This window comes from Babylonia areolata, chromosome 23 (assembly GCF_041734735.1).
Source record: "Babylonia areolata isolate BAREFJ2019XMU chromosome 23, ASM4173473v1, whole genome shotgun sequence".
Classification (NCBI taxonomy): domain Eukaryota; kingdom Metazoa; phylum Mollusca; class Gastropoda; order Neogastropoda; family Buccinidae; genus Babylonia; species Babylonia areolata.
In genome coordinates, this window is record NC_134898.1 from 5206112 (window position 1) to 5228961 (window position 22850).

The 22850-nt window shown below is 42.0% G+C and overlaps 2 protein-coding genes across 2 annotated transcripts in view; one reads left to right on the plus strand and one right to left on the minus strand.

Annotated features, from left to right (window-relative positions):
- The window catches only part of LOC143298326 (uncharacterized), a 55438-nt gene extending 45819 nt beyond the window's left edge, over positions 1 to 9619 (plus strand). The window contains exons 21-23 of the mRNA XM_076611169.1: positions 1364 to 1451; positions 3482 to 3594; positions 6424 to 9619. Coding sequence (XP_076467284.1) covers positions 1364 to 1451; positions 3482 to 3594; positions 6424 to 6448 — 226 coding nt within the window. The 3' untranslated portion in view covers positions 6449 to 9619. The remainder of the gene's footprint in view (positions 1 to 1363; positions 1452 to 3481; positions 3595 to 6423) is intronic.
- Positions 9620 to 11247: 1628 nt separating this feature from the next.
- On the minus strand, positions 11248 to 22101 carry LOC143298213 (8-oxo-dGDP phosphatase NUDT18-like). The gene is made up of 7 exons (XM_076611006.1): positions 21946 to 22101; positions 20292 to 20452; positions 18393 to 18513; positions 17040 to 17136; positions 16057 to 16212; positions 14528 to 14639; positions 11248 to 12664 (listed from the first exon to the last, which is right to left on the minus strand). The coding sequence occupies exons 1-7, from the start codon at positions 22055 to 22057 to the stop codon at positions 12416 to 12418; spliced, it is 1008 nt and encodes a 335-aa protein (XP_076467121.1). The 5' UTR covers positions 22058 to 22101; the 3' UTR covers positions 11248 to 12415.
- Between the last annotated feature and the right edge of the window lie 749 nt (positions 22102 to 22850).

The window sequence follows — 22850 nt, forward strand, 5'->3', positions numbered from 1 at the left end:
ACTGTGTTGTCTGGCTGGTGACGTTTTAGCACTGTGTTGTGTGACTGGTGATGTTTTAGCACTGTGTTGTCTGGCTGGTGACGTTTTAACACTGTTGTCTGGCTGGTGATGTTTTAACACTGTGTTGTCTGGCTGGTGATGTTTTAGCACTGTTGTCTGGCTGGTGACGTTTTAACACTGTTGTCTGGCTGGTGACGTTTTAGCACTGTGTTGTCTGGCTGGTGACGTTTTAACACTGTGTTGTCTGGCTGGTGACGTTTTAGCACTGTTGTCTGGCTGGTGACGTTTTAACACTGTGTTGTCTGGCTGGTGATGTTTTAACACTGTGTTGTCTGGCTGGTGACGTTTTAGCACTGTTGTGTGGCTGGTGACGTTTTAGCACCGTTGTGTGACTGGTGATGTTTTAGCACTGTTGTCTGGCTGGTGACGTTTTAGCACTGTGTTGTCTGGCTGGTGATGTTTTAACACTGTGTTGTCTGGCTGGTGATGTTTTAACACTGTTGTGTGGCTGGTGAGGTTTTAACACTGTGTTGTCTGGCTGGTGATGTTTTTACACTGTTGTCTGGCTGGTGACGTTTTAGCACTGTGTTGTGTGGCTGGTGACGTTTTAGCACTGTTGTGTGGCTGGTGATGTTTTAACACTGTTTTTTGGCTGGTGATGTTTTAACACTGTTTTTTGGCTGGTGATGTTTTAACTCTGCTGTCTGGCTGGTGACGTTTTAGCACCGTTGTGTGACTGGTGATGTTTTAACACTGTTGTCTGGCTGGTGATGTTTTAACACTGTGTTGTCTGGCTGGTGATGTTTTAACACTGTGTTGTCTGGCTGGTGATGTTTTAACACTGCTGTCTGGCTGGTGACGTTTCAGCACCGTTGTGTGACTGGTGATGTTTTAGCACTGTTGTCTGACTGGTGATGTTTTAACACTGTTGTCTGGCTGGTGATGTTTTAAAACTGTGTTGTCTGGCTGGTGATGTTTTAACATGTTGTGTGACTGGTGAAGTTTTAACACTGTTGTCTGGCTGGTGATGTTTTAGCACTGTGTTGTCTGGCTGGTGACGTTTTGACAACTGTGGAAGATGTTTTTTATGTCGTCTTGATGCTGCTGTTTTGCCACTGTGAGTGTTTGAATGGTATTGGGTATGTTGTCTCCATGCACAGAATGGTACATGGTAGTACCTTGATGCAGCACGTCACCTGTCACTGGACCAGTGTTCTGTGTGTTGGGCCAGGTTCATGATAAGGCCCTGATGAAACATGTTACCGATCACTGACCCAGTTTTCTGTGTGTTGGTGAGGTTCATGGTGATACCCTGATGCACACACCCCCTATCACTGACCCATTTTTGCTGTCTGCTGTGCAGGTTTATGGCAGACAGGCGACGGATGAACGTTGCCCTGACGCGCGCAAAATACGCTCTGTACGTCATCGCTCACCTCCAGTCCCTGCGCGTAAGTCATTAGATGGAACCACTCGTTCATCAAAATTCAGTTTTCTTAAATCTTTTTTTTTATATTATCAAAGACCTGCAAAAAAAATCCCATGGTAAAAAGAGGTGTCTTCAGCTTTTTCTTTTCGGTTTCTGTTGGGGAAAATGACTGCTTCACATCAATTTCTCATCACAGAAATAAACATACCGGCAGGCTACACAGATGTAATTTTGCACAGGTACATTTTTTATGCTGCTCAAACATTAGATTAAGTAAAAAAAAAAAAAAAAAAAAAAAAAAAAAAAGGATGAAATTTCTCTATTTTTATTTACCTTTTTTTTTTGTATTTATCCAGTAGAGTGCCTATAAGACGTCACTTGACGTCCTACAAGAAGTATTGCCATAGTGCCTCTGAGACGTCCACTGACGTCCTGCATATGTTCCGATTTTTCCTTCATTGGAGTTTGGTTCAGTTCACATAAACAGAGTCTGAACGGTTAGTTTGATGCGTCTGGATCATAAAAATACTAAATGAACATACATCAGGTAGAAGACCCCTTTCTACTCGATAATGATTTGCTAACTGACCACATGATATGTGTGTGGAAAAGGGGGTTGCATCATGTTCAAAAAAAGGCATTGAAAACTGTGTCCAGTAAAGGAGGTGGTCACAGTCAGCAGATTTACACAATTATGAAAGCTCTGCTTGTGGTTATGGACAGCTTTCGTGATGGAGAAGATCTCTCTTGTCTGATGATTGGTTTGAAAACGAAGGTGATTGACAACGACAATGACGAAACTGACAGCCTATTTGATGGTAATTCAGTCCATCTCTCCAATCAGACCGCGTTTTTTAATGAGTGGCTATGACTGACAGAATACCTGCAGGGAGCGTTGGTAGAAAGGGGAGGAGAGGGAGAGAGTGATAAAAGACGATAGGTTGAATGCCAGCCAGTGTTCATGAAGGGGGCGTGGCTTTTAGGAATGAGTTTACTCACATTTCAATCCAGACTGTTGGAAATCGACAACCGCCAATGCTCCACGATTTTCATGAAACGCAGGGTGAAACCTGCACTAGACGTGAAACACATGCGTTTTGTTTTTCACGCTTTTTTCTCCACTGAATCAGATGGTTGATTTGTTTGAAGAGGTGGCAAGCCGGATGCACAGCAGACACTTTAATCGGCCCACGTGCGACTTGAAAGGAGTGAATGTCATCAAAGAACTTCACCCTCTCACTTGCAAACGCTTTTTGCTGTCAAAAAGCTTGCCAGCTCAGTTTCTGAGACGGTGATTGAACTTTTATGTTGATTTTACGCACCTTTGTCATTGTTGGGACAGTGATTTACTTACATGTCTGCACGAGCTGTGATTTGTTTTTATAAACTTATAACCTGTTTTAATTTCTTCTACAGGTATAATCTGACAATAGGCATGCTATTTCTAGCTGTATTTTGTTTCTTTTCTTTATGGATGTCATTATGTAGAGGTGGAAATAGACTTTTTTGTTGCACAAAAATGATTATCTTGACATTACATGCCTGAACAGTTATCTACAATCAACCTAATTTGGGAAAAAAAAGCCCAGAAGCAGAATCTGCACTCATTTTCCTTCACAAAAACGTTTACTTTCTTTCTGTATCGCCTATAGCTTTTGTGCTAGAATTTTTTGTGATTGATTACCCCTGAATCCTCATAATTCCCTGGCAAGGGAAGAGCACATTTAAATTTTTTTTTTTTTTTTACAAAATTCTCTGGCACTGAACTAGTTACTTTTTTTTTTTTTTAAATATATTTTTAATTGTTTGTTTATTCTATTTTATTTATTTATTTTCCCCCTCAAGGCTTGACTTAAGCAAGCATTGGGTCACACTGCCTGTCGGGCATCAGCTTTGCAGATGTCGTGTAGGGGATATGGTTTTTTTCCGAACAGCATTGACGTCTCCTTGAGAAACTGAACTGAAGTGAAGTGTGGTTCCCCCAGTTTATGTGACTGCCTGTTGCAGCTAAGAGTGGGAACAGTGGTGCCCCTTTCTGTTTTTTCTTTCCAGAGTGACGGGGAGTGGAAGTCCCTGGTGCGTGACGCGGAGGAGAGGGGCCTGACGAGGCAGGTTCACAGCGTGGAAGACTTCCCCCGCATCTTCCGCCAGTGCTGCGTCAAAAGGTGAGGCAAGGGCAGCTAAGTCGCCCCATGCACTGAGTTGTTTTTTTTCTCCTGTTTTTCATGGCAGGGCTTGAAAGTTGGTTGTTGTTTTTTTCTTGCGTTATCGTTGTCTTTTTTTTTCTTCTCTCCCTAAAATCAACAAATCATCTTCTTCTTTTCCCTGAACTTTGTGGAGAGTCTCTTGGGTGCTGTACTGAAGAACTCCTCACCAATTAGAGTTAGTTATACGAAAGAAAAAAAAATCATGAAAAATCTTCATCCAAATTAGGTGGGGGGGAAAAAAAGAAAGAAAGAAAAGTTTGCAAAAAAACTGGTTAACAGTATCGTGATTCATTTGTTTACTAGGCGACATGATTGTGAGGGACTCCAGAGAGATAAGTGTGTATAGCATACCTTCCTTCTGGAAATTCTGTGCTAGAATATTTCCTCTTTTCTGTCACTCTCTTTGTTTCTGCCTTTTTTCTACCTTCACTGTTGTCTCCTTTTTCTGCCTTCCCAGTCCATTCCCCTTTCTTGTTTTTCAAGCAAGCCTTGACACTTTTTTCTCTTTTCCGCAGTCTGTGATGTACTATCTGTGCTGTTTTGCTCTGGCGATTAGGTAGTGTGATGTAAACACCGGGATGGGCACTAGCTGCCCATATTTACTTGTATGGCCTTTTTTATGTATTTTTTGTTTGGCTTTGAAGTATTGTTGGTTTTTTTTTCCTTTTTTACGATTTTTTGTAATCTGGGGATGATAAATTAAGCGGAATGGCTGGTGTCCTCAGCATGGCCTAGTCTTATTTGCCATAATGACCTAAATGGTTGGGATACTGTGACATGAACAGTGTTTTGTGGGTTTGTCTTAGTGTGTTTTTTTTTGTTGTAAATGTGACAGTGTTGTGTTGACGCGGTTGAGCATTTGTATGGTTTGACAGTCCTGGTGTGGCCATGTGCGGTCGGCTGGACTATAAGCAACAAGAATAAGATAAGTGTGTGAGATTTCGTCGCAGCCTTTTTAGCACACACACAGCACAGCAAACAGGGCTGCTTTGATTGGCTGCTTGCTGCAGTGGAGAGGTCGGGGGACGCTCTCATTGGTGAATGTTGCCATTTAGAGATTAGTTTAAAATATTCAATATCTGATTTCTAATTTTGAATATTTGGGCGAAACTGATGTAACCTGGATATTGTAAGTAGGGACAGTTGAGGCAGAATTGAGGCATGATAAGCTGAGTTGTCAGGAATGTTGAGGCAGAGTTGAGGTGTGATAAACTGAGTGGTCAGGAATGCTGAGGCAGAGAGCTGAGGTGTGATAAACTGAGTGGTCAGGAATGCTGAGGCAGAGAGCTGAGGTGTGATAAACTGAGTGGTCAGGAATGCTGAGGCAGAGAGCTGAGGTGTGATAAACTGAGTGGTCAGGAATGCTGAGGCAGAGAGCTGAGGTGTGATAAACTGAGTGGTCAGGAATGCTGAGGCAGAGAGCTGAGGTGTGATAAACTGAGTGGTCAGGAATGCTGAGGCAGTGTTGAGGTGTGATAAACTGAGTGGTCAGGAATGTTGAGGCAGTGTTGAGGTGTGATAAACTGAGTGGTCAGGAATGCTGAGGCAGAGAGCTGAGGTGTGATAAACTGAGTGGTCAGGAATGCTGAGGCAGAGAGCTGAGGTGTGATAAACTGAGTGGTCAGGAATGCTGAGGCAGAGAGCTGAGGTGTGATAAACTGAGTGGTCAGGAATGTTGAGGCAGAGAGCTGAGGTGTGATAAACTGAGTGGTCAGGAATGCTGAGGCAGAGAGCTGAGGTGTGATAAACTGAGTGGTCAGGAATGCTGAGGCAGTGTTGAGGTGTGATAAACTGAGTGGTCAGGAATGCTGAGGCAGAGAGCTGAGGTGTGATAAACTGAGTGGTCAGGAATGTTGAGGCAGTGTTGAGGTGTGATAAACTGAGTGGTCAGGAATGCTGCGGCAGAGAGCTGAGGTGTGATAAACTGAGTGGTCAGGAATGCTGAGGCAGTGTTGAGGTGTGATAAACTGAGTGGTCAGGAATGCTGAGGCAGAGAGCTGAGGTGTGATAAACTGAGTGGTCAGGAATGCTGAGGCAGAGTTGAGGTGTGATAAACTGAGTGGTCAGGAATGCTGAGGCAGAGAGCTGAGGTGTGATAAACTGAGTGGTCAGGAATGTTGAGGCAGAGAGCTGAGGTGTGATAAACTGAGTGGTCAGGAATGTTGAGGCAGAGAGCTGAGGTGTGATAAACTGAGTGGTCAGGAATGTTGAGGCAGAGAGCTGAGGTGTGATAAACTGAGTGGTCAGGAATGCTGAGGCAGAGAGCTGAGGTGTGATAAACTGAGTGGCTAGACCATTGGAGTTGTGCCCCATGTGTTTGCTGGTCTGTGGAAGAAGAAGGTGAAGACTCCTCACTTCTCAGCAGTGACAGTCACATGGAGAAGAAAAGGTTCAGTTTGAGAATCATCATGATGGTTTCAGAGATTTATTGATCCTGTGAGCAGGTGAACCACTGAGCAATAGTTTGGACACGAAGCGAGCATTGTCGGCAGTAAGATGTTTTCATCAGACACCACAGCACACATGCAGGCTCTCACACAGAGGCACACACACATACACATACATGCCTGCATGCACATGCACAACACACAGTGTGGGGAGTGGGGAGGACTGCTGATTAATCAGTGATTCCTCACACCTGTGATGGTGGCTTAGTAGGTGGTGTTTTGTTGATTCAGAATTCTCATTCTGTGTATCATCCAGTTATTTGCATGAGTATCTGCACTTGATGTGTTGTGAGGGCATCATGGTTTTTTGCTAAATGTTTTTTTTAATGTTTTTTTCCAGACCTGCTGCCAGAAGTGACACGTAAAGCAATCATCAACTCAGGACTCTCCAAATCATTCACAGAGAGGGATTTGGCCTGTGCTGTGAATCCAGGTCATCTTGTTTGAACCCTGACCATTTTGTGGCTATTCTGTGTGGACCATGGCCATTTTTGTGTGTGAAATATAACCACAAAGTACCCCCCTACCCTTTCCTAAATGATGGAGTTGTATGACAGAAAGAGCACATTGAGGTTGATAGCAACTGCCTCACGGCCAGTGTGGAGCAGATACAGTGTGGTCAAAGTGTGTTTTGTTCAACAGTGTGTGAGTTCTGGGCAAAAGATCTGAACCTGGACGTTGCCTGTCACTTGCACGCTCATTGTTTTCAGATGAGGTACAAATCAGTATGATGGTTGTAAGGAGTTGATACGTTGAACGTTCATTCGACTGATGATGCCGGTATTTTTTCCAAGAAGGGTGCACAACACAACCATGCAGGTTTCTAGATATTTCAGAATGGATTCAGCGGTTATCTCCATGTGAAACATGAGCATACCACACTATCATGGCTACTTATACCAAAAAATCACGGAAGATTTTTTTTTTTTTTCATTCATTGATGAATCCAAGAAAAGAGGCTGGCATTTTTTTTTTTTTTTTTTTTTTTTTTAATGGCAGATTTCATAAAGACTGTTACATGCTGTTGAATTCCAGTTTTGTGGCAGAATGGTTTGATCATACTGTACATAGCTCAGAATGAAGATGATGACAGTTTGTGAAGAAATGTGGAGAAACAAGGACCTGTGGTCTTCACCGTGACGGACACAGTTCAGAATGAAGATGATGACAGTTTGTGGAGAAATGTGGAGAAACAAGGACCTGTGGTCTTCACCGTGACGGACACAGTTCAGAATGAAGATGATGACAGTTTGTGAAGAAATGTGGAGAAACAAAGACTTGTGTCTTCACCATGACAGACACAGTTCAGAATGAAGATGATGACAGTTTGTGAAGAAATGTGGAGAAACAAGAACCTGTAGTCTTCACTGTGACGGACACAGTTCAGAATGAAGATGATGAGTTTGTGGAGAAACAAGGACCTGTGGTCTTCACCGTGACGGACACAGTTCAGAATGAAGATGACGAGTTTGTGGAGAAATGTGGAGAAACAAGGACCTGTGGTCTTCACCGTGACGGACACAGTTCAGAATGAAGATGATGACAGTTTGTGGAGAAATGTGGAGAAACAAAGACTTGTGGTCTTCACTGTGACGGAGAACCACCATATTTTTAAAAAAAAGATGATAAAGATTGGTGTGTTTTTATTATTAAAAAAAAAAAAAGAACAAAAAAGAACAGGTAACAGCTGTAGCCATTGTTCTATTATTCTTTTTGATACTTTGAAAACAGTGCCTGAAGTACAGGTGTTCTTTTTCTTGCAGTCCGCACAATCATTGTATCAGTGACGGTTTGATAATGTTCTTGATTATTCTTATCGCTACAGTCTCGGCAAAGTTGTTTTTTGACCAAGTTATTTGGGACTGAGCTTTAAAATACAGATTTCTTTTGATACACGACTGATGTACGCCAGACAGATGTACATACACCCAATCACACAGACACACACAAACCCCTGTCTTGTTATGTAACTGATGAGAATTGCCGCTGTTTCACTTTTGCAGTATTCTGTTTGTGCATCACAATCCTTTTCACTCTGTAAACCTGTCTCAAGTGCTGAGATAACTGAATGCTGGTCATTGAAACTCAAACACAGGGTGGAAGTTCACATAATCATGTTTTAACTGCACAGTTTGACTGCTTGAAGTTCCTGCTTTGATGTACTATGCAGTGTGTTCATTTGTAATGCTGGTCAAAGCTTGCTTTGAGTGCTATTTTTCTACACAGATTCTCTCATCACTTTTTGATACAGGAAAAAAAAAACATGATTCCCATTTGTAAAGATGTGTGTGTGTGTTGGAAGTACAGTATGGTGGCCAAACTTTTCCTTGAGCTTATTTATTATTGCAGCTGATGTTATGTTGTTGGACATTTGTCATTTCAAAACCTGGCCCACTTGCATATGATCTGTACACACCCACACATACATGCATCCACACTCACTTGCCCTCCCCTCCCCACACATACACTCCCTCCCTCCCTCAAAAAACTTCCAGAGACACACCCTGACAATCACACACACACACTCACTCTCTTGTGGGTGCGCATATGTGTATGTATCTCTCTCTCTGTGCAACATTTTGTTTATTTTTTTAACTGAAAAAAAAGCAGTCTTTATCCACTTAAGAAAGCCAGTTTTGCCACATAATGTAAGCCTTGTCTTCTTTCTTTCATCCATTCAACTTGTGGAGTGTTGGTCCAGTGGAAACATGTCCACCTAGGGAACAAGAGAATCTTAGCGCACTGGTTCGAATCCCACACTCACTGGTATTTTCTCCCGCCCTCCACTTGACTTTGAGTGGTGGTCTGGATGCTAGTCAATCGGATGAAACGAAAGGAGGTCTCATGTGCAGCATGCACTTCACGCAGGTAAAAGAACCTGTGGCAACAAGTAGGTTGTCGCTGGCAAAATTTTGTAGAAAAATCCGCTTTGGTAGGAAAACATAAAAAAATAGCAGGCATAGAAAAAAAGAAAAGAAAAAAGGTGGCACTCTCAGTGGAGCAATGTGCTCTATAGTATGGATTGCACACAGAGAAACTTGTGACAAAAGAGTGACACAATACAAAACAACATTTCAATCGTTCATGAGACATTGTGTCCTGATGCTGTTCTTGTTTACAGTGCATTGGGTGTGATGAATGGTACAGACACCTCATGAGTGATTGTGGCTGTGACTGAAGGGGCTGAAGAATCACAACGTACTTTTGTCACATGCTTCTTTAACTGTCAGAGATGTTTCAGACCAAGCATTCTTGTCACTTATGTCACATGCTTCTTTAACTTTCAGAGATATTTCAGACCAAGCATTCTTGTCACTTATGTCACATGCTTCTTTAACTTTGAGAGATGTTTCAGACCAAGTATTCTTGTCATTTATGTCACATGCTTCTTTAACTTTCAGAGATGTTTCAGACCAAGCATTCTTGTCATTTATGAGTATTGCATACATATGTAAATAGTTTAAAGGTTTTTTTTTTTTTTCCTGGGCTGTGTTCAGTTTTGATTCATGTCATAAAGAAAATATGTTCAAGAAGCATTTTTGTGTGTGGTAGTGTCAGACAGTTTCTGTAGCTGAAGGATATATATCACTGTTTCTTCAGAAAGGCTAGTCAAGAAAGGGCACAGGTGAGGTAGTATTTTTATGTAAATAGTTTAAGGTGTGTTTTTTTTTTCCTTGGCTGTGTACAGTTTTGATTCATGTCGTAAAAAAATATGTTCAAGAAGCATTTTTGTGTGTGTTCAGTGTCAGACAGTTTCTGTAGCTGAAGGATATATACCACTATTTCTTCAGAAAGGCTAGTCAAGAAAGGGCACAGGTGAGGTAGTATTTTTATGTTTTGTTTGTGATATTACATTTAACGGACATCATATGGTTGACAAGTGCAGTAAGCTCGATCTTTAGCTATCATTTCTACACACAATACAAGTCCACTCAAGGTGTAACAAAGAATGTTAGTGATCTGGAAAACAAAACAAAGAAAGAAGCTTCCCTTTCACACACGCTTATTTAACGTTTTTTTGTGGGTTTTTTTCAGCAGTCATTTACTTTGTGACCCTGTGTCTTCACACAACTACATTTCCACTTTTCTTCCATTCCACCATCTGTCTTTTAAAAATCTGACACGATGGCGTGGAGAGCCTTGGCCAAAGGAATGATTCAGCACTTATAGCTTTTAGAGGCGTTTGATTGGCTAAGAGCGGACCGGGCAAGACTACTCGTCTTTTCACTGTTAGCCGCGCAAAATTTGGCCAAGCGGAGCAAACCGATAGGCCTAGTTTGCATCAGTTTGACATGGTAATTATTCGTAACACCAAACATGGAGTATAATACAAACTCCTCCTTTTGCTGTTGTTTTCTTTTTGTGTCTGCTCCCCAGTACAGGAGTGAATCCCCAGCATGGGAGTGACTAAAGTTCACATTAAAGTCATAAATCACTGTCCGTGATCTTGTGTCAGTGACTAAAGTTCACATTAAAGTCATAAATCACTGTCCGTGATCTTGTGTCAGTGACTAAAGTTCACATTAAAGTCATAAATCACTGTCCGTGATCTTGTGTCAGTGACTAAAGTTCACATTAAAGTCATAAATCACTGTCTGTGATCTTGTGTCAGTGACTGAAGTTCACATTAAAGTCATAAATCACTGTCTGTGATCTTGTGTCAGGGCACCAACACATGGAAGTGACTAAAGTTCACATTAAAGTTATAAATTACTGTCCGTGATCTTGTGTCAGTGACTAAAGTTCACATTAAAAGTCATAAATCACTCTCCGTGATCTTGTGTCAGTGACTAAAGTTCACATTAAAGACATAAATCACTGTCCGTGATCTTGTGTCAGTGACTGAAGTTCATACTAAAGTTATAAATCACTCTCCGTGATCTTGTGTCAGTGACTAAAGTTCATACTAAAGTTATAAATCACTGTCCGTGATCTTGTGTCAGTGACTAAAGTTCATACTAAAGTTATAAATCACTGTCCGTGATCTTGTGTCAGTGACTAAAGTTCATACTAAAGTTATAAATCACTCTCTGTGATCTTGTGTCAGTGACTAAAGTTCATACTTAAGTTATAAATCACTCTCCGTGATCTTGTGTCAGTGACTAAAGTTCATACTAAAGTTATAAATCACTGTCCGTGATCTTGTGCACATTAAAAGTCATAAATCACTGTCTGTGATCTTGTGTCAGTGACTCAAGTTCACAAACAAAGTTCAACATAACAGTATTAGTGGATTACTATAGGATGTTCTGTTTTGTAAATTGAAAATGAATGTTTTAAAAACGTTTTTAAAAAAAAATTAACAATATTAATGGATTGATGTATCTGTTCTATTATTTTGTATTATTAAAAATGAATTTATATAATCTACCTATCTGTATATAATTTCTCTCTCTCTCTCTCTCTCACTCTCTCTCTATATATATTATAAAAGTTCAGCATAACAATGGACACAAGTATATTTCACAGGGTGAAGAATATCAGTGTTCTTTTGATTAGCATATAACCACACAACAAAATTTGGTGGTAGTTTTTGATTTCAAGGAAAGCAGAGATTTGGGGCGTGGTGGGGGAGTATAATCCATTTATTAAAACGGGACATTTGATATCGAACTCTCATAGCACAGAGAAGAATGGTAACCATTTCAAATGCATTTTACCAGGTACATAAATATTGCCACACACACAGATGAGATCAGAAACAGGTGCAATGATTACCTACAAAATATTTTTTTTAAAAAGAAAAGAAAAAAAACAACTAACTAGTTGCTTTCTAAATGAGTAATATCATCAATGTCTTTTACAAAAAACAACAAAAAAAGAAAAAAAAGAAAAGAAAGGGGGGTGGGGTGGGGGGGGGGGAACTTTTTATGTCAAATATGATACGCAATGATCTTATTTTGTTAAAGTAATGAGGTTAGTATACCCTAATATGGAAACCATGTGTCATGTAATCTGTTATTTTGTGTTCTTGTACAGCACAAATGCAACTTTCAATAGAAAAGAACCGTTCACCTATGGTTTAAAAAGCAAAAGCTTGTTAGTTTAATAATGAAAACAGCACTCTCTCCCTGATCCCTCCTCTATCGCACACACACACAAACACACACATTCTCTCTCTCTTAGCTTTCTCCTTTCTTGCTTGTCATTGCATAAAAACACCCACACACCCCACCCCGTCCCGTCGCCACCTCCCCCTTCCCAAAACAAACACACCTGGAATGTTCACACAACATTCACTATACTCCCAGTCTCTCTCTTTCAGTTTTCTCCTTTCTTGCTGATCACAGTATGAAAACGCCCTCCAAAGCCCAAAACAAAACTTGGACCATTCACACCACCTTGACGATACTCCCACTCAGTGCCTCACGCAGTGCAGCGGAACACGACTCGTCTCTCACGGCAACCCAGGAAAACGAGTCACTTCGCACAGCGGGGAGCTCTCTCTGGTCAGGCACAACAAGGGAGACCAGCGTGGTGATGCACATCCCGTCCGTCCTGTGTCCTGTTCCGCAGTGCTCCACGCCCAGCAGTCCTCGGAACTTGGTCTTGGGACGGTCCGTCTCTGTGCCAAACGCCTCCTGGAGCACAGAAATGGCTGTTTTGTTCACTCCGTCTGGCTCCACCACTAAGCCATTGCTGTCGTTAATACGGGGCTTTGTAGGTGGTGTCCGACGGGCGCAATAGCCGAGCGGTTAAAGCGTTGGACTTTCAATCTGAGGGTCCCGGGTTCGAATCTCGGTAACGGCGCCTGGTGGGTAAAGGGGGGAGATTTTTCCGGTCTCCCAGGTCAACATATGTGCAGACCTGCTAGTGCCTGAACCCCCTTCGTGTGTATACGCAAGCAAAAGATCAAATACGCACGTTGAAGATCCTGTAATCCATGTCAGCATTCGGTGGGTTATGGAAACAAGTACATACCCAGCATGCACACCTCCGAAAGCGGAGTATGGCTGCCTACATGGCGGGGTAAAAACAGTCATACACGTAAAAGCCCACTCGTGTATATACGAGTGAACGTGGGAGTTGCAGCCCACGAACAAAGAAGAAGAAGAAGAAGAAGAAGAGTAGGTGGTGTCCTAAGTATGTCAAATCAGAACAGTAACTACTGAACACCACTGAAATATCCCAATAACAGTGCAGGGTCTCCTCTGGGGCGTGGCCTCATAGCCACCTGGTTCCCTGTAGACTGCTGATGGGGGAACTGAGACAAACCCAGGATGAGACCATGTGTGGGGGACTCAGAATGAGTGGCTTGGGAGTGAAGCCAATGAAACGGTGCAGATGATGGGGCAGCAAAAACAAAACAACAAAAAACAAAACAACACACAAAAAATAAAGAAAAGAAAAAAAGAAGAAAAAACAGTTGCATTGTTGAAATTTAGCATTCATTCAACGCATAACAGGGAGTAGTGTAATCTATTGTTCTGAATTCTCAGTGTTGCATGGATTAAAGCAGCAATAAATAAAGGGCTGGAGCTGATCAGATCAGATCGGGGTTTACCCCCACGGAGCGCTTCGCTAGCTGGAGTGGTCTAGCCTAGATCCTGTGAAGTAATGGTCCTTTTTTTCCTTTTTTTTAATCTCGTTAAGGAATAAGGATAGAATTAGTGCTTCTTCCTGCAGATCCCCCTGTTAGTGACAGAGAGAATAATCCAGAAAAGATTGTGGTCACTCCATCGAAGGAACGGAAGGAAGAAAGATACGCTAGGTTCCAGAAGTTGAACATTTACTAACTTGTTAGAACTTTATTAGTACAGGCAACGTTCAAGCAGCGTTGAAACGGAAGTGATGAGATATACAATGACGATTCAGCTATGTGTATGGCACTTGCAGAGCACATTACGAAAGTGCGTACACGCTTTCAAAGCTTTGAAACAATTCAGGACACAAAAAACAACACAAACTTTTTTGTGTGTGTGTTATGAACAGGACACGATTTGAAAGGAAAAGAAAGTCAGAATGTTATGAATTCATTTTAAACAACCAGAACATTTAAGCTTCAATCATAAAAAAGATATACGTATACTAACATGTGTGAGCATGTATTAAGATAATTATATGCCTTTTTGATTTTGCTTTTTTTAATAAAAGATAAACATATACTAAAATGTGTGAGCGAGTATTAAGATACTTGTGTGCTTTTTCGATTTTATCGAAACACATCCAGTTCCCTGTTTGGGATGTGTGAATGTCAGTCTACGTTATTAATTATCACTATTATAGTCATTATGACTACTTTTATTATTATCATTAATAGTATTATTATCATCATTATTACCCATATCACTACTGTCATCATCATCATATTCAGTGCAAAAAAAAAAAAAATCCTATGTAATCCTGCAACATCCTACAAACCAAGTAATCAAACAGATCGAAAATGTAACCAGCGTGACAGCGGTAATGTGTAGCAAAGGAGGCCAGAGGATGAGAGTACTGACTGTGAGCACAGCGTGGACAGTGGTCAGCAGGGAGTTGTCACTGGGGCCGATGGCTGTGGTCAGCAGGTGAGGTGTACCGCTGCTGCTGCTGATGCCCGCAAGTATGTGTAGTCTGCAACGCAACGTCTTCCATTGTTAGCCTGCACCTTCTGTGATCAATTTCATTTAATGTCTGTCCACATTAAGTCATATTAGACATAACAAAAAATAACAAAAACCAGCCGCCGTGGCGAAGTGGTTAGCGTCGCGGACTGACGGCTGGGAGGACGCGGGTTCGAATCCCAGCGGAGGTGGGTTTTTCGGCCCGTGGCCGGCTCCTACCCAGAGTTGAGTGTGCTGTGGGCTTAAATGGGGAGACTGGGACCACACAGTCGAGTGTCATCCACTTCAAGGATGTGTCTTTGGGTGTGTTGCTCTAATTACCTGACCAACACTGCAAGTGTCTGTATCTCTCGGGCCTGGTTAATGCCGGGATATCATTATGGCAGGAAGCGTAGAGTACAGCTTTGTCACGCAGTCCCAAACCAAAATGGACCTCCATAGCAACATTGTCATCGTCATCCTCCTTCATCTTCATTAATATAAAAAAAATATAGTCTCAAAGTCTGTGGCCTTTCATGCCCTGCTCTCATGGTGACCTCAGTTTCGATACCCCTCCACTTCTGTGCTTGGGGTGAGTCCTGTCAATGTCGTCAGTGTTGGCAGATTCATGGGTGGCTGTTGTTTGGGGGATGTGGTGGCGGTCTCCACTCTGGGAGGGACGCTCACTCAGTCTGGCTCCGCGACTAAGCCATTACTGTCGTTAGTAGGGGGCTTAGTAGGTGGTGTCCTAAGTATGTTAAAACAGAACAAGCACCACTGAACATTTGTCCTGGGGCACGTTTTTGCAAATCAGAAGGGGATGAAAATTTCTGTCATGAGGCACTTTTTTTGCATATCAGAAATTTGTCCTGGGGAACTTTTTTGCACATCAGAAGGGGACGAAAATTTCTGTTGTGAAGCGCTTTTTTGCACATCAGAAATTTCTGTTGTGGGGCACTTTTTCGCAAATCAGAAGGAGACGGAAATTTCTGTCCTGGGGCACTCTTCTTCTTCTTCTGTGTTCACTCGTATGCACACGAGTGGGCTTTTACGTGTATGACCGTTTTTACCCCGCCATGTAGGCAGCCATACTCCGTTTTCAGGGGTGTGCATGCTGGGTATGTTCTTGTTTCCATAACCCACCGAACGCTGACATGGATTACAAGATCTTTAACGTGCGTATTTGATCTTCTGCTTGCATATACACACGAAGGGGGTTCAGGCACTAGCAGGTCTGCACATATGTTGACCTGGGAGATCGTAAAAATCTCCACCCTTTACCCACCAGGTGCCGTCACCGTGATTCGAACCCGGGACCCTCAGATTGACAGTCCAACGCTTTAACCATTCGGCTATTGCGCCCGTCGGACAGCACCTACAAAGCCCCGTATTAACGACAGCAATGGCAGGGATAAAAAAACAAAAAGGAAGAACAACTCTACTCCTACCCAGCGGCATCAGCACAGTCAGCGACGAGGACGAGGCGGTGGATCATCAGTGGGTGGGGGGAGATCACTGGCAGCAAGAGAGGGTGGAGGGGGGCTGACGACAAGGACTGTCGGTACTCCAGGGCTTCCCGAATCACTGGCAGGATGTCGTTTTTTCTGTCGACACATACGTGTTGTTGTTTTTATGGGGCAGTGTGTCAACTGTGTGTGTGCGTGTGTGTGTGTGTGTGTGTGTATGTGTATGTGTGTGTATGTTTGTGTGTGTGTGTGTGTGTGTGTGTGTGTGTGTGTGTGTGTGTTTGTGTGTGTATGTGTGTGTGTGTGTGTGTGTGTGTGTGTGTGTGTGTCTGTGGGTGGGTGGGTATGTGCATGCAAAAATACACACAGTGCAATTCAAGCAAATCTTTAAAGCAGTCATGACAAAAAAGACTAACCACATACAAACATTTCCTTTCTTTCACTTTCACTCCTAAATTCGACCTGACTGAAAACACTTTGCGATGGGAGTTTGACAGCTGGTGAGATATACTGCTACACCCTCTGCAGGAGCACAGGTTTCTCTTGTTCTCCTGTTATTCTGGCTGCATCTCTCAGTGCCAGGAGACAGCTGACTGAACTCTTCCTGTTTCCCTGCCATGACTTTACAACAATCAGGGCAGCCCTGCTAGTCCGAATGACATAATCGTCATGAAATGTCAATCAGTCCAAGTCTAAAAAGGCATGTTACAAAATACGTCCTAGTTCCCCTTTACTCATCGATGTATTTGTAAATTATCAACCTGCACATACACTGACACATTTGCACACATGTATTCTTTGAAATGATCACACACACACACACACACATAAACACATACACACACTGAAATCTCAAATCATCCACAAGTAAAACATAGATGTTTCATACAGTTCTTTTTTTTTTTTTTTTAAACTGTGGCTAAGCTGGTAGAATGTACAACACACAAAGAAATTAAAAGCTGTACCTTAAATTGACACCAAAGTTGAACACTGTCTTCAAATCAAAAAAGGCTGCTTGAAGTGACTCCTTGTCTTGTTGTTCAAGTGTTTTTAACCGCCCCCCTGGAAAATTGGCATGTCAATTCACCGCACCATCAGATTCACTCAACGTATTCACTAGGCAAATGTGTGCATAAAAAGTAAATGCTATGCTTATGGATCGTCCAACAAAATAAATAACTGTTGCTGTGTTAAGATCCTCAGATGGGTAATCGGGGACGTTTAGGACAAAAGGACTCACTTTGTGATTTTATGATTATAGAGTATTAACTGAAATGATTATATGCTTTTAGTACTTGTAAATATTTCTGCAAACAGACTCACAAGCGCTCAAAAAAAAAAAAAAAAGGAGCAAGGGAAGGTCACTTTCATTGACATTTCCTGAGCCTATCAACATTAGTCAGTGGATATCTACACAAACCTTTGATGAAATACCTCCATTAATTCAACAGACAGGCATGACAGAAGGCTCGGAGAGCTCCGTTAATTTTATTTAGCAGATGATGCAGTCAATGGGTAAAACCCTGATCAGGGAATCGACAACTCTGGCCTACATGGCGGGGTAAAAACGGTCATACATGTAAAAGCCCACTTATGTACATACGAGTGAACGTGGGAGTTGCAGCCCATGAACGAAGAAGAAGATGAGGACAACTATGGCCTATCCTTATGTTAATTTGGATGCGACAGAGGATGTAAATGGAAAGATTCAAACTGCATGATAAAGCAGCATCCACTTTTACAAACACACACTTACACACATACACAGGCATGACAAAGAGGATTCCAAAACATCTGTCACAGGTCTCCCACTTTACAAACTTTTTTACACATCGAACTCTCCCTCTGTAATCCCTTCCCCCCCCCCCCCCCCCTCCTGCATTCTTTCTCCATATGATCCAAGATTGCCCCGATTTGAGTATTTCCCTCTTCTAATGATAATCATAATGTTAACAACAACAACACTGCCAACAATAATAATAGTAAAAATGATGATGATAATAACAACAGCAACAACAACAACAGCGATGATGATGATGATGATGATGACAATAATAATAACAATAATAGTAATGATGATGATGATGATGATAATAATAATGATAATAACATCAATAAAACAACAACAACAACAACAACACATGAATACACTTGCAGACAGGAACAAACAGGATGGTGCTGCATTGTTGAGATGCATTCACCATGGGGAAAGCAGCCCTCATTTCACACAAAGATGTAATGCAACACAACACAATAAATATGTTCCCCCCCCCCCCCAAACCACCCCTCCCTCCCCGCCCACCCACCCACACACACACCTGTGACTGTGCCATAGAAGTGCAGCCTCATCCAGTGTCCGATCGGAAAGAGCAGAGACAACATGGTGCTGATGTCACACTCCAGCCCTGCCTCCTCCACTATCTCCCTCTTCGCCCCATCCTGAAAGGAAAAAATACATTTATCTATTTATTTATGTGTGTGTGTGTGTGCATGTGTGTGTGTGTTTGTGTGTGTGCGTGTGTGTGCGTGTGTGTGTGTGAGAGAGAGAGAGAGATAGAGACAGACAGACAGACAGAGAGACAGACATAGAGACTGAGTGTGTGTGTGTGTATGTGTGAGAGAAAAAGAGAGAGAGAGAGAGAGAGAGAGAGAGTGTGTCTCTCTGTGTGTACATATACATAAATAAACAAATACATGAATAAATCAATTGCACCCACCTTTATAAAATACAAAGAAACATTATCTTAGCTGGCAAAACATTTAATCAAATCTTGGATCCCTCCCTTCCCCGAACACTGGCACAGCAGCCAAAGATCACAAACATTTATAAAACTGATGTTTAACCCTTTGAGCCCTAAGTTCCTGAGCAATTTTAACCCTTCTGCCTGAGCTCCTGAGCCAAAATTTGCAAATAATTGGTATTAACTCTTTCCGGACGAAGGAATGCTCACGCATTCCTACACAAAACGTATTCGGTTTCGGACGAAGGAATGGAATAGCATTCTCCGAAAGTAAAATTCCATCATGCGCTGTACACGTGATTTTGTGATTAGCCAAGCAGAGTGCGCTATTCTGGGTCACTCCACAATCGAACAATATGATTGGTTAGTCTATGATGTGTGGCCTGTCTCGCACACACGCTGACAAAGTCACTGACCGGTCGTCTGCTCGCGTGCCAGCCTGTCAGCAAAGCGGGCTCTTCTCAAAATGTTGTGATGCGAACAAGGCAGTGACAGCAATGTTTCGGGGTTGCCGAAGTACTTGAAATGCTACAAACTGAAGGGTCGGACATTGAAGAGGTGGATGATACGAAGAAGAAAGCGAATTTAATGCAGAAAGCAAGCATGGGTATGGTGATTCAGGGTGAAAAATTGGCATCATTTTCTACATATGGCAAAACTGTAAAAATTAGATGAGAAATATGATTTTTTTATATGTAATAGCTCAACACGTAATAAACCAGTTCTGAAAGTTTCATTTTCTTACACAGTATTTTGTATTTTTTGTAATTTTTTTCCAAACCCTTACAAATGGGCCGTCTGTGGGGAAAAGCAAGGGAGAAAACTTGTCGTCCCGAGTGAGTTAAACCCTTTGAGCCCTGACCACCGCTTTACCGGTGGCAGAGAAAAATGACATAATGCCCAGCCACTGGTTGAGCGGTGCGTAAACACTTGAAGCGTGCAGAGTCTCAACCTGGCCTGTCAGGGCAGAAATCAGGGACAAAACGTGCGAGAAAACAACTGTACACAACGCAGCAAGTAACTGATATGCTTGATGATTTATCGGAAGTAGAGTATGACAATGATTACTCTGATAATGAGGTGGAATTCGAATCGGATATTTTACTACAGACAGTGATGTTGAAAATGAATCTGAGCATGCAGAATCAGTTGATCAAAGGAGGCGTGTCAGGTTGAGACTGCACGCTTCATGGTAGAAATCGATCTTTTTTATCCAAAGCACATGCACAAAACACAGTGAAATGGCACGGCAATGTTGGTACTACGTTCGCCGACGTCAGAATATTATGGTTTTTTGACTGGCTCTTCAATATAAGTCAACCAATAGCAAAACATGACACAAGTGTTTACGCACCGCTCAATTGGTGGCCAGGCATTATGTCACCCCTACCCACCACCGGTAAAGCGGTGGTCAGGGCTCAAAGGGTTAAAAGTCCAGAACACAGTCAAAGCAGAAGAACGGCTTCAGGAACTCACAATGATATTCTCCCCCGGTTCCAGTCGACCCGCAGGCAAGTACCAGGTCCCCCGACAGCTCAGTTTGGCCTCCTCGACCAGGAGCACCTTCCCCTGCTCATCAAACACCACCGTCATCACGATGTAGCCCTGGGTTTGCTTCGTCTTCGGAACATACTTCACTGAAGAGGAAGATGGAAGGGGAATCAGTGAAAAGGAAAGAGGATGGGGTCACAGACATCATACTTCTCTATGTGTCATTTATACCTCTGCATCAAAATGCAACAACAAAAAAACCAACAAAAAACAAAAACACACACACACAAAAAACAACCAAAAAAAAAACCCAACTGTTTTATCTGTTCTTCTTCTTCTTTAACCCTTTCACCACCAAGCTCGCATTTATGCACAGGCGTGGTAGAGGACCCATGTCACTGAAAGGTGACCATTCATTGGTCTGTCATCCACAAACCTACTGCTCTTAATGATCGGTGGTAGGATAGGCCATATTTTCTATACATCAGAGGGGGAATCCCCAGCTATTCTTAGCCACTGTCTTTTCTGTGTTTATACCACAAGGGAATTTTGTACTCTAAATTGACACAAACATGACCAGGTTTATCATCCATCTCAGCACTCTAACTTTACAGGGAGCTGTCAGCTTTTGGATGCCATGAGGTTACACTCCAGAGGAGACCTTACACTGCTGCTGAGTCACTTTAGTGTAGTTAGCTGCAGCAGTAACTGTTCTGATTCGGCAAAAGCAGAACACCAACTACTGGGCCCATCCCATACCACAAAAGAAATTCTTATACAATAATGTGTTTATCACAATGTATACAAGATATACAATCCTATCACAACCTTCTCAACCAAATAAATGAAATTTGTTTTAAATATTGAAATTAGAAAAAAAAGAGAAGAAAAAACGATCAGTTTAAAGTGATCACAGATGCAAACTATAATTCACCTAACAAAGTTTGCTTAAAGAATGCTTCACACAAAGGTTTTTTTTTTCCTTTTCTTCTTTTTAATGAGAATGGGAAATAAATCAATAACTACCACTCCTGAATAAAAATGCAGGTTGCAATCAGTGTTACAGAGGAGTAGTATTCTTTGCGGATGTTTCCTCAACTAAAACAAAGTATTATTTTCTTTTCAGCTAGAGATTATTTGTATTTGTATTTCTTTTTATCACAACAGATATCTCTGTGTGAAATTCAGGCTGCTCTCCCCAGGGAGAGCGTGTCGCTATACTACAGCTCCACCCATTTTTTGTATTTTTTCCTCCATGCAGTTTTATTTGTTTTTCCTATCGAAGTGGATTTTTCAACAGAATTTTGCCAGGGAAAACCCTTTTGTTGCCATGGGTTCTTTTACGTGCGCTAAGTGTGTTACAGTGTGTTAGTGGTATGCAAAACTATAATTTCTTTAAAACTGCCAGACAGATAAACATTATGATTATATATATGTACGCATCCAGATAATGCTGAGATATGTGAGTGTATGTCTGTCTATGCTAAGCCGGGTGAGTATTATATGTATATTACTTATATAGGTGTTAGTGATGTAATGTTTAAGAATCTATAACTAATGTAATATTTTGATTTTGAGTATGATAAAAATGCAAACATTGATCATGAAAAGGATATACACGAACAAACCAAAAACTTACTGCCAGCCTCTCTTTGGACGTCGATTGTATTGACTGGCACTGCCTGCCCAGCCATCACCTGTTTGAGGTCATGGGTCACTGGATCACTGTCTACACTTTGACCCTCCGCCATCGCCTCTGTTCTCACACGTGAATTTTTTGTGGTTTTTTTTTTTTGACAAACTGAAAAAAAAAAAGAAGAAAAAAAAAAGATACCAGCTGCACATACATATAGTAAGATGACAAAATAACTATTCCAATGAGGTATGTGGCTAATATCAACTTTTTTTCTGCTGCCACATTATTCTCAGCGACTCAGAGGCCTTACCCCCACTCCAGTCATATACGGATTCGATCCCCGGGCCATGCACAGCCACATGTACAGGTTCATCTGCTGCGGATCTTTTCATCACCGATATGTGTGACGGGACATTAAACAAAATTCCTCGATCCGCAGCAGTCCACTGGAGACTATCAATGTTTGGTAACCAGCAGCTTATACTTTTATAGGTGGCCACACAAGTGAGTCACTTCAGTAGTGCTTCTTTGTGATTCAGCATGCACAGGACACCCACCTACAATTAATGTCCCACAGATTTAAGACCTTGACAGCTTCACAAGACCTTCACAAGCATGATGAGCACGTGGAATCGAAACTGTGAGAGCGGAGCATGAATATACACAAAATTCGTAACTTTTTATCTTATCATTATTATCATCATTATAATTCATTTAACCCGGAGAGCGCGATGAGCCACGATCGTGGCTTTCCCGGTAAAGTGCGATGGGCCACGATCGTGGCTCTGTTTACATAAGGTCCGACATCGTACGGCTATGCTCGGCAGCCTTCGTAAAACTGCCTCGTTCTGGTGTTACTGCCTCCCTGCTTGTGTTTGCACAAACTTTGACCGAGTTTATAAGTCCAG